Source organism: Cervus elaphus, chromosome 18, assembly GCF_910594005.1.
Source record: "Cervus elaphus chromosome 18, mCerEla1.1, whole genome shotgun sequence".
NCBI classification, from domain to species: domain Eukaryota; kingdom Metazoa; phylum Chordata; class Mammalia; order Artiodactyla; family Cervidae; genus Cervus; species Cervus elaphus.
Genome location: NC_057832.1, coordinates 25,422,829 through 25,435,088, shown reverse-complemented (window position 1 = coordinate 25,435,088; position 12,260 = coordinate 25,422,829). Strand labels below are relative to the sequence as shown.

The window sequence follows — 12,260 nt, the reverse complement described above, 5'->3', positions numbered from 1 at the left end:
CCAAACTGCAATATGAACTTCAAGTCTCAGCTATTACATCTTACAGCTCAAACGCATTTCAATTATAATATATCATAGCCAACTTTCAACCTCTGTATCTTATGTAGCCTGTAGTTATCTTAACTATGTATCTTATTTGCAGCAGAAGGATTAATCAAATAGCCCAATGCTGACTGTAGGAAGACAGTCCCTTTTATGACTGTAGGGAAAAATATTATGGCCACACAATTAATACATTTTCCTCTTTTCCTCCAGAAAGAAGAAATCATCAAGCTTATTTTTGAAATATGTGGTAAGATTTGATGATCAAGAAAGTAACCATCACTTTAAAGTACCAGTCCCACTATATTCAAGATATTGCATTTACCCAGATGATGTATACAGTAGAGCTCATGAGAAAGTCTCAACTTCATTTGCAAAGTTGGTGGGAAACCGAAAGGAAGCAGTGTGAGGGGCTGTGGGAATCCTGATTTAAGGAAAGAAAATCATTTTCCCAGAGTGGTTAAGAAACATGAAGACACCAGAGTCCGTGCGCAGCCAGGCCCTTTGTTAGCACTGAGCTCATTTGCGTTCGGTGACATTTACCTGAGCCTGGGAAGGATAGAACGACAGAGCAAGCATGACTGCAGGGGCCTCCCTGGTGTCTGAGTCCAGCCCAGCTGGGGACAATAATGTCTGTGTTTTTCCTGGAGCAACAGGTCTTTCTAAATTGAGTTTTGAGACCTACATCTAGAGTGCCTGCCACTTCAAAAGCAAGAGGACCGCGTTCTGAGGTCCCCTTGTGTCACAACTCTATCTAAAGGCTCCCGTGGTGAAATGTGTGTGTGCTCAGTTGCTCAGCTGTGTCTGACTCTTTTGTGACCCCTTGGACTGTAGCCTGCCAGGGTCCTCTATTCATGGGATTTTTTCCAGGCAAGGATCCTGGAGTGAGTTGCCATTTCCTACTCCACAGGATCTTCCCCACCCAGGGATCGAACCCGCATCTCTTGTGCCTCCTGCATTGGCAGGAGGATTCTTTACTGCTGAGACACCTGGGAAGCCTCCATGGCAAAATAGGTTTAAAACAGAGTTATCAGAACAAGGAAGTAAAGCAAACAGATTAGCCAAGAAGCAAGCAATTAATGGATCATGAAGATAAGAGAACCTTCTGTGTTTAAAATGGACAGAGGAAGGAATATCATTATCCTTCCACATAGGGAACCCCAGAACTGGCTTGTCCCCCAGAAGACTTCTGGACGTTAAGAAGCAGCCTGGGACTCTCTGTGGTGACAGGCTAATTTAGACGCTGCTTCTAAGCGCTGGACACCCTGTAAAACAGCAACCCGTTTCCTTATGATTTATTGTGGGAGTGCCGTTGGGCAACATAAGGATACGAATACACCCGTGGAGCCCTGATACTTTTTATTGCTTAGGGACTCTGGCAACTGCTTCCAATGATAAACCATAAATAGAAGTTGTTTATTGACCAGTGTCCCTAGATCACTCCCCTTGAACAGTTTCACGGGGTAAATGTTCCCTAGGCCTCCGTGGTAAGATGGGAGCCACCGTAGGGTCACTATGGGTGACTGGGGACATAAGCCAGAGTAGCCGGGGGCTACTATGTTTATGCCCAGTTAAAGATCCAAATCTTTCCCTCCCAGTCAAAAAGTTTCACCCCATTACTTTACTCACTGGCCACTCCAATGAGCAAGTGTTCATTTTCACATAAGGATATGGTTGAAGACTGAAACATTAGCATTCAGATTCAGATTAAATACACATGGTGGAACGATAAAAAGCAAATTTAGGATGGTGGTTATCTCTTACAGACAAGGAGGGGATGGGATCAGGAAGGCATGCAAAGGGATGCTGAATCTTTTTAAAAGACTTTTATATTTTAATCTGAGAAACTGGCTAGCTGTTTATTATGTTATCCTCTACAGCATTTTGATTTTTTGTGTGGGAGGTTTTTTTTTTTTCCCCCAATGTATCGTTTTGAAAAGAGTCAGGCATAGAAACCAGAAGGGAGACAACTGTCAGCTGTTTTCACAGTCACAGAAAAGGAAGGCTACAGTCCAGGTCTCTGGTTCATCCCCGCCCCCTCCCCTCTCGCTGTGATGTTTTCAGTTTCATTCCTGCTGTGTTTCTGTGTCCACATCCCTGTTTCAGGTTGTGGGCGTAAATGCAAAGAGACTCCGCTGGAGCTTCTGTTTGTGATTGACAGCTCAGAAAGTGTGGGGCTCAAGAACTTCCAAATCATCAAGAATTTTGTGAAGACCCTGACGGACCGCGTGGCCCTGGACCTGGCCACAACCCGCATAGGCATAATCAACTACAGCCATAAGGTGGAGGAGGTGGCGCACCTGACCCAGTTCTCCAGCAAGGACGACCTCAAGCGGGCTGTGGACAACATGCAGTACCTGGGGGAAGGCACCTACACGGCCACAGCGCTCCATGCCGCCAACCGTATGTTCGAAGCCGCCAAGCCCGGTGTGAAGAAGGTGGCCTTGGTCATCACCGATGGGCAGACAGATAGCCGAGATGAGAAGAATCTGACCGAGGTGGTGAAGAACGCCAGAGACATCAATGTGGAAATATTTGTGATTGGGGTAGTGAAGAGAAATGACCCCAACTTCCACATATTCCACCAAGAAATGAATCTGATTGCTACTGACCCAGATAGTGAGCACGTTTATCTATTTGATGACTTCATTACTCTTGAAGGTAAGACAGTTCCAGGGGAAAAGAATTTATATTGCCTTTCCAAGAACCACATTGCTGGATGATCCTGCCCAAAAATGGAAATCAGAAGGCTACTGAGGTTTACACCAGCATTAAATTGTAACACAAACTCTGAAGGAAAAGAGGTTTATATCATTTAGTTCAGAGAGTACAGTCCTTATCTTTACTCATTTGTAGTAAGTTGCTGATTTGGCCATGGAGTTGTTTACCTGGGGTATCTATGACTCAAGGGCTGAAAAGAAAGGATAGGACTTGAGAGCATTGCTTAGATTAGCTTCTGTTCTAAAAGTTACCTAACTTGGGTAAGAGATGGAGCAAGCCCACAGCAAGGCAGAAAATAACCATGGAATCAAAATGAATTAATGAGTCCAAGATGAGTGGGAAAAGTTAGGGTAATCTAAAGAGATGAGGGACATAGCAGCTAGAATTATTCTCCTCTATTCTCTCTTCTCTGCTTTTATGAAAACAGATAATGAAGAGTAAACAAGTTGATGTCAGGAGTTTATCTGAAAGAACAACATTTTGAATACACCTCACACTCAGGGCTGATCTGATGGGTTTCCTATGCTGCTTTACCCTTTCACAAGAACTGATATTTCCTAGTGAGGCATGCTAAAACACTGACTCACCTGTGATTCAAGTGTGATCAGTATCACTTTACAATGAAACATTCCAGGTCACTGGAAACTCCTAACACACAATCTGGCAGAGCCCACACCCAGAAAGCTTATGAAATAAGTAAGATCTATACTTACTGTATAGATCTTCAGGCTTCAGTTTGACCCCATCCTTCCTTCTCCACTCATCTGGGAGTGGGGCCTGATGTGGCCTGGCATGGCCTCCTGGCCTCATCCTGCTCCCGGGGCTCCGGTACCCACACAGCTGGCCCTACGGGGAGCAGAGCACACTCAGAACCTTCCCACTTTCCCTCACACTTCAGACCTTCCTACCTGGGGTCTGGCTTCCTTAACACTGGATGACTGGAGGGTTTATCTGGTGCATTCAGTCTCACTGGGCAGTTAATGTGTTAGAAATGCCCAGAAGTATTACGCATTTCAGAGACAAGTTATATTTTAATAACTGAAAAGCTCTGTCATCTTAACCAAAGAAGTTACTAATGTGAGGGGTATATTTTTGGACTGGTTTGTCTTTTGCAGTCTCCAAAATCAGAGCTAATTGCCTGGTAAACTTATTATGGGTGAGACTCACCCCTTCACAGAGTAGTTCCTTCTGGGTAAAATGAATTTAAGTCATCTGTTTGCCTATTTGGACCACTTGTTGTTGTTCAGTCACTAAGTCATATCTGACTCTTTGTAACCCCGTGGACTGCAGCATGGCAGGCATCCCTGTCCTTCACAATCTCCTGGCTTGCTCAAACTCATGTCCATTGAGCCAGTGATACCATCCAACCTTCTCATCCTCTGCTGTCCACTTCTCCTCCTGCCTTCAGTCTTTCCCAGCATCAGGGTTTTTTCCAATGAGCCAGTTCTTCATATCAGGTAGTCAAAGTATTGGAGCTTCAGCTTCAGTTTGGGCCATTTTATATTATTACATTAAATTATTTTAGATGGCCTCTTACAGATGATGGAAAAATGCTTTGAAAACTTAGCTCCTCTAGTGGTTGACTTCAGGTGCTGGGCAAGTGGAGAGTGCAGAAGATCTTTATAATAAACAGATTTGAGTAATGTTTCATTGCTCCTCCAAACCCTTTTCTACTTCTCTTTTTTAAAAGATACCCTGAAGCAAAAATTATTTACAAAAAGTTGTGAGGATTTCGAAGCCTACCTCTTTCATATTTTGGGTTCATCACCGCTTCAACCTGGATTTGGGATATCAGGGGAAGAACACCATGAATCCACTCCAGAGCCCCAGAAAGAAATTACTGAGTCTGTAAGTAACTATCTTGCTCAATTTGTGAGCCTAAATGGTATATTCTGTCTGCTCTACACCAAAGACCACCTTGTCCTGAGCTGTCCAGAATCAACTGAGGTGTGGATATTTTCAGGTCCTTGGCTCTAAATATTAGCCTTTTGTCTCCAGATTTCTAGTTCTGAAATAGCTCTGGGGCTTATGAGCATGAATACGAGACTGATAAACATTTCCATGTTTTATAATTATTTATTAAATGCTACAAATAATATTTTTATATTATACCCCTGCCAGCATCAAAAGTAATCATGTCCACTAGAACAGATTAATAGGACACTATCCAAATCGCCCCCTTGCCACATTTACAGATCTTTCTGTACCGGGTTGCAAATCTCCCTGTCCGTCCGTGTATCCACTCCACACTTTGCCCCCTTTCAAGTTTCTGGCAAATGCACACATGCTCAGTCTGCACTCTCCCTCCCCACCCCCCGACCCTCTCGCTCACTTAGCTTCCCCTGCCTGCAGGGACAGGGAGGGAGGCTATGCATGCATATGGCACAAGGCGGATGCTTTGTTTCAGAGCTCCCCAATCGTGTGTACGAGAGAACTACCTCCTGAATGTATTGAGACAAAGGTGATTGTCCTTAGAGCAAGCCTCTGAGCACTGACCTCAGCCAATCAGGTCACAAGCAACTCTTATAGGTGAGAACTGGAGAGCCTCTCATAATTACTGGTGAGTTAGTGATGTCGTCTCTTTCCCACCAAGTTACAACTAAAGCTGGTGTGAACCCATATCTCCCACATGTAGAGACATGATGTGGCAAGCAAGTACACAGCAGTGTCCCTATTTTATAAGCTCAATGAACTCCCCCTGTGGCGTCCTTTTATGAAGTCTTCAAAGACATGGAAGATTTATTTTGAGCCAGTGCAACAATGTTCAAGTATCAGGATTCCACTGAAGACTTGAGAAACCCCCAGAGCAGTAGGTGAATGCAGGACCATTCAGGAGTCAGGCCTAGGATGCTATTCCTGTTGTTTTTGTTTAGTCATTAAGTTGTGTCTGACTCTTCACCACCCCACGGCCTGTAGCACACTAGGTTTCCCTGTCCTCCACTAACTCCCGGAGTTTGCACAAACTCATGTACATTCAGTCGGTGATGCCATCTAACCATCTCATCCTCTGTTGTTCCCTTCTCCTCCTGCCCTCAATCTTTCCCAGAATCAGCCAACTTATTGAAAAAGACCCTGATGCCATTTCTATGGGGACAGATTACAGGACTCACAAGATTTTTATATTATATCCCAAAATAGGACAGAAAAGTCTGTAATTTATTTGATTAAATACTAACCAACTTCAATATGGGTAATTCCAGTTAGGGCAACAGACTGCCCCTGGACTGTAGATTGAAATTAACACACACTTATACCACATGGTCTAGATCAGGGGGTCAATAAACCCTTTTTGTGAAGGGCTATACGTACATGAGTTTGGGTAGACTCCGGGAGTTGGTGATGGACAGGGAGGCCTGGTGTGCTGCAGTTCATGGGGTTGCAAAGAGTTGGACACGACTAAGTGACTGAACTGAACTACGATAGGAAAGATCTGGGATTTTGCAGGCCACTTCATCTCTGTTGCAGTGACTCAACTCTGCCTTAGAAGTGCAAAAGGAGCCATAGCCGGTACCTCAATGAAGGGACATGGCTGTGTTCAGATAAAACTTATTTCCCAAGACAGGTGAGGATTCACATTCAGACCACAGGGGTTTGCCAACCCTGGTCTTTACTAAGCATTTGAAAGTAAATTATAGACAATAATGTACACAGTCTATCTTCTCTTTCTCCTGTGATTTATCTCTTTGTCCTGGCCCTAATCAATTCATCTTCCTTTCTGAAAACTACCTATCTAAGAACAAACTCAGGTTTCATCCACCAAGCAGTGTCTAAATAGAGCTCTCCTCAAAATCAATGAGTTCCAGTGAGATGTATTGATCATTTATTGCAGTGCTCAAGGGTGGCTCTTATGGCACAGTTCCTGCCCAATAGAAGTCCACGGTATCTCAGAGAATGGATGAGGACAGGGAGTATTAAGAACTTCAGCAGAGCTATGGAGGAAGCTCAAGAGATGCTGCAGTTAATTTCAGGGCAGAGTAATGCAAGGCTCTACAAAGGAGCTGGTGTTGAGCTAAGTTTTAAGACTATGTAAGAGTTCTTCAAGGCAAGAGCAGGGGGAAGGGTATTTCCAAGGAGGAGGAACATGTCGGGGCAAAGGGGGAATCCATAGGGAATGGCATTTTAAAAAATTAGGACAAGTTCAATCTAACTGGAGCCAAAGGTGTACCTGCAGAAGGGCGAGAGTTAAAACTGGACAAATAATTTGAGGGCTAATTATAAATGTGTCAAACTAAGGAGCTTGAACTTCCTCCATAGTCCAGGCAACCAGAAGAAAGCAGAGGAGTTTTAAAAACAAGGGTCATACAGTCACATTTGGTTGCCGGATAAAAGATAAATAGGAGGAGGAGGAGAGGAGACTGGGATGTGAGGAATAATGGTCCAGGTGAGAGATAATGAAGCCTTAAACGAAGACAGGGGCCACCAGAATAAAAGAAAGCACGGATTGGAAAGTCATTTCTGGGTAGAAAGAACAGGAATTGGAGAGTGAATGGAGGTTAGGGAGAGGGCTTGGGGATGATGATTGGATTCTAGCTTGGAGATGGGGTGAACTGAAACATCCACTGTGATGGAGAATACAGCAGGCAGGGTAGGGGTAGGGTTCTCTGAAGGAAAATAAGGGGCTTAATCTGTACCAAAGTGGAAGTGGCAGAGGGACATTCAAGGCAATGACACAGAATGAGGGACAGCAAGAAGACCCTGTGACTCTGGTGTTGTGACCCAGGAAGTTAGGTGCCCTGAGAGACAAGTGACGTTAACACATTATGGCAGAGGAAGCATTCTAGTAGCTGGGGAGGGGAGGGCCTGAGAAGGGTACATCCAAAATAGTTTAGATTTATAGCACCAAGAGTTACATGGTGGGCATCAGTTGGATCTCCCTATAGGGCTTCTTACTTGAAAGTGTGAGCTTGTAATGAACTCCTAATGGGAGTTTGTAATGAACTTGAACTTGGATAGTCTCTCTTGAATCTACTCCTTCTCACCCTGGCTCTCTTTGCAGAAGCACTGAAGTAAGACTGAATTTTTGAAAATGAGTGATCCTAATAGATATTTAGTCTGAACAAACGTATTTGCATTTATATTCACATTTAGATCTGTCATGTGTATATATAATGTATGTTCTTAGTTGTTCAATCGTGTCTGACTCTTTGTGACCCCATGGACTGTAGCCTACCAGGCTCTTCTATCCATGGGGATTCTCCAGGTAACAGTACTGAAGTGGGTAGCCATTCCCTTCTCCAGGGGATCTTCCCAACCCAGGGATCAAACCCAGGTCTCCCGCATTGCAGGCGTATTCTTTACCATCTGAACCACCAGGGAACACTCATAAATACAAAAACATATTTATATATCCATGCATGCACACGCTTTATCTAAAAGTATAATTATAGTATTGAAACATCCAAAGTAAAATGAATCTGTCAAAACCTTCCAATCCTCAGTTTGTTCCCAAGCCTACCCTAGGCAATATTGCAAAATAAATGATGTCAGAAGTCCTATTTCCCTTTTTGTGTTTCTAATTTCCTTCTCTGTTGTCTTCCTTTTATCACTCCTTAAGATACCAAGCTCAGTATTCCTTCTTCCTCTCCTTTCTAGCAAAAATCTATTTTTTAGGGGAAAATCTATTATCAGTTATTTACTCTTTTCTGAGTGATGTAAGCCAATGGGTTGACTCAAGTCAAGAAAGACTTGCATTTGAACTATTTTATCTAATTGTGTAATGAACATGATGTACACTAAGCACCTACAAACAGATGTGCTGTGAAATATAGAAAGCAGAAGGATTTCCAAGGTTCTGCTAAGTTCATAAAGCTTTGGCAGTTCCTGCTCTGTTGCCCTTTTGGGCCAGTCTTAGGAAATGAAACATGTACATCATCAGTTCTATTCTGTCTCTCTCCCGAAATCTCAGGAAAGTTCATACTTTCTTCTGAAATCTATCACATTTCACATCGTTAATAATTATTTTTGTAGGTACCTTAACTCTCCTTAACTCTTTGGAGAAGGAAATGGCAACCCACTCCAGTATTCATGCCTGGAGAATCCCATGGACGGAGGAGCCTGGTAGGCTACAGTCTATGGGGTCGCAAAGAGTCAGACAGGACTGAGCGACTTCACTTCACTTCACTAACTCTCCTAATGGATTTGAATTCCTTGAGGACATCTGTATCTAATTAAACTTTGTGTCTCTTGGGACCTAGACTTGTGCTTCATCTTGTACACAGTAGATGCTCAATAAATACGTAAGGACCAAATGAAGGCTATACCAACTGTTAGGCTAAAAAAAGAAATCTGAAGATTTTGTTCAGGGAAAGTCATCAATTATACTGTGATTCAAAAGACTGTATACATAAGAAATCCTTATCTTTTATGGGACTAACAGTGTTGGCACTTCATGTTCCTTCCTTGTTTTAGGGTGTGGCCAGCTGGAGAAAGATTTCCTGGATATAAAATGGAGCAGGGCAATTAAGTCAAGTAAACATCATTAATCAGACCAAGTGGCCATAACCAGTAATTGCCCACGAGGCAAATAAGTATATGAATTTCCTGCTTGAAGTCACTTTTTGTCATTTTAAATGTATTAATAAATAATGTAAATGCACAGGGCCAATTTGCTGGAGCCAGTTTCTTATAACAAGATTCCACATTTATTTTCCCCCCTTGAAAGAGTAGAAAGGAAAGAAGCCCTGTCTACCCCTTCCACAAAGCTCCTTATTTGTAAGATGAAAAATTGTTCCCAGATTGCAAACAACTTAGGTAACTGGCAGCAAAGGTTTTTTTTTTTTTTTTCCCCTCTCTGTAGAAAGGAGGCTGTGGGATTCCTATGAAGAATGACTGATTCCATAGCAACCCAGGGAAGTCAGTCGAGCTGGTGTGGGAAGAGTCCCTCTGAGTAGCTCCTGCATGGGGTGGACAGGGGCTGGAGGCAGAGCGGGAGCTCCAAGTCCTCTCCTTTTATATGATGTGGTCCTGATGTACATAGTCCAATGCCAGCCTTTAAGCTGAGCAAACAGCTTCCTCATTTCCGTGGGAGTAATGGATGCTCTGTACTGAAGTCAGTTACAAAAAGCCAAAACAGCAGGCTGACTCCGCCAGCTGCCCCACCCTCTCTGTGCGTCCTGTCAGTGAGACCCTAGCCCTGGTCCCCATGCCGCTGGCCTCAGTTCTCCCCTCCTGCAATGATCCCGGGAGCTGCTCAAAGATTTTCATCTCTATTTTCAGTCTGCCTCTTCGATCTCTTACTCTCCTGTCCCCACAACCCTTACTTGTCCTTACTCCATCTCCAGATCCATTCTAAAGAGGGCCACTTCTATAAAGGGGAATGAAATTGGGTCATTTGTGGAAACGTGGATGGGCCTTGAGACTGTCATTCAGAGCTAAGCTGGGAAGAGAAAAATAAACAACATATATTAACGCATATATGTGGAATCTTAAAAAAATGGTATAGGTGACCGTATGTGCGAAGCTGAAATAGAAACCCGGACGTAGAGAACAAATGTGTGGATACCAAGGGGGAAAGGGTGGATGGGAGGAATTGGGAGATTGGGACTGATACATATATTCTATTGATACTATGTATAAAAACAGATAACTAATGATAACATACCACATAGCCAGGGAACTCTACTAAAATGCACTGTCGTGGCCTGAATGGGAAGGAAATACAAAAGGGAGAGGATATATGTATTACGGATGATTCACTTGACTGTACAGTATAAACTAATACACTTGTAAAGCAACTATATGCCAGTAAAAATTAATTAAAAAATAAAGAGGGCCACTCTGAAGCCAGGGTTCCACTGACAGCTTTTTTTGAGAACCGCAGCCCTAGGTAGGTTCTGCCTTGATACTGGAATTGGATGTGTCCTTTCATTCTCAGACCTGACTGTGGACTCTAGCCTCAACTCTGATGTGACACCCACTTGTCCCCTCCTGTGCTCTGGGGCCTATCTGTTCCCTTCTGCCTCTTCTGAAACCAGGACCTTCCTTCCCGGGGGTGACAGCCCTGGCGACACTTCCACCTCCTTCACCAGAGGCAGGAAACAGGCTTCAGATCCTCCCATCTAAAAACCTTCCCTAATCCATAGTTCTTAGGTCAGCTGTGCTTCTATCCTATCTCTGTCTTTATATAATAAAGTTATTCCACAGGCCAATCTCTGCTACTCACATTCCCACACACACCCTCACTCTCGTCCTCTCCGTCTCCCCCTGGCTTTCTCTCCATTTCCTCACTTCCATTCACTTCCATTCCTCTGGGAAGCCCTCCGAAGTAAGGTTGCTGCCTCTACTGTGTCACTGAAGCTCTGCTGGAAACACCACCAACAACCCTCTCACTGCTAAATCCTTATCATCCTGTTCTTACCTAATTTCTCTTTTGCATATATCACCCTGTCACTACTGATTTTTGATGTTGCAAGTCCACTTTCTCCTGGTCCTCCTTCTGAGCATTCTTTCTCAATTGCTTTTGGGGTTTTTCTTTCTCTGTTTACCCCTTAGTATTAAACTCAATTTTTCTGAGATCTGTCCTTGGCCTACTTCTCTTCTTATTCCATCTTCTCTAAGTTTCAAAGCCACGTGTGCAAACAGTTCTCAAATCTGCCTCCCCACTCCAGGCCTTTCTCCTGGTCCCAGATACACATTTTGATTGTCTGTGTACATCATCTTCTGGGTGTCCTGTAGGCACTCAACGTGAAATGTGTTCACCATGCTGCTCCTGTAGATCTCCTTCATAGAATATGGTCCCTCCAACCAGCCGGGCGTCCGGCAAGAAACCTGGGACACGCCTGGAGCTCAGTTCTCACTGTATCTTTCACACTCATTGGTACTGTCATCTCTGGTCTGTTCTTATCATCCTTGACCTACGCTCCCAACTCTTCCCCTCACTAATATTTCTACCGCCTTAGATCAGGGCCTCATCATTTCTGATCAGTATTTAATAATAAGGTCTCAAAACTCTTATCACATCTCTTTTCTATATCCTCTTCAGTTTATCCATTACTTGCTGATAGAGTCATTTTATTTTTTTGCCCTTTTAAAAATAACATCATTGAATTGTTAATATCTCTCATACATATGATTCCATGTTGGCCTAATTTTCTTAAAAATCTGTCTGTGATGGCCTATATCTTAACTTGGTACTGAGCATCCATGACAGATTAGGAAAAAGACATAAATATTTGAGTACATCTATATTTTCTCCTTATGTCTTATTCAAGTAAACTTTTATAGGTTGCTCAACCATACTATACTCACTAGTGAATGAAGTAGCCTATTCAGGCATACTCAAAGGCCATAATCAATACTTTCAAAACACAAAGACTTTTTAAACTTTCAAAACACTTGAGACTAAGCCTAATATTAGTTGAGTTTCTCCACTGACATGAAAATTAAGTTGATTTCCTGAAATCAGACCTAAGTTTTGTAAGTGGCCTTGATTAAGCCACATATACAGATACGGCTATATTGGTCAATACTATAATTTATTTGTTTACAAAGTAAAATTA

At 43.1% G+C, this 12,260-nt stretch overlaps 1 protein-coding gene across 3 annotated transcripts in view; it reads left to right on the top strand.

Annotated features, from left to right (window-relative positions):
- The window catches only part of COL28A1 (collagen type XXVIII alpha 1 chain), a 184,656-nt gene that overhangs the window by 162,009 nt on the left and 10,387 nt on the right, over positions 1–12,260 (top strand). For all 3 annotated transcript variants that reach the window (XM_043871678.1, XM_043871677.1, XM_043871679.1), the window contains 3 exons: positions 256–292; positions 2,149–2,703; positions 4,454–4,611. In XM_043871678.1, coding sequence (XP_043727613.1) covers positions 256–292; positions 2,149–2,703; positions 4,454–4,611 — 750 coding nt within the window. The remainder of the gene's footprint in view (positions 1–255; positions 293–2,148; positions 2,704–4,453; positions 4,612–12,260) is intronic.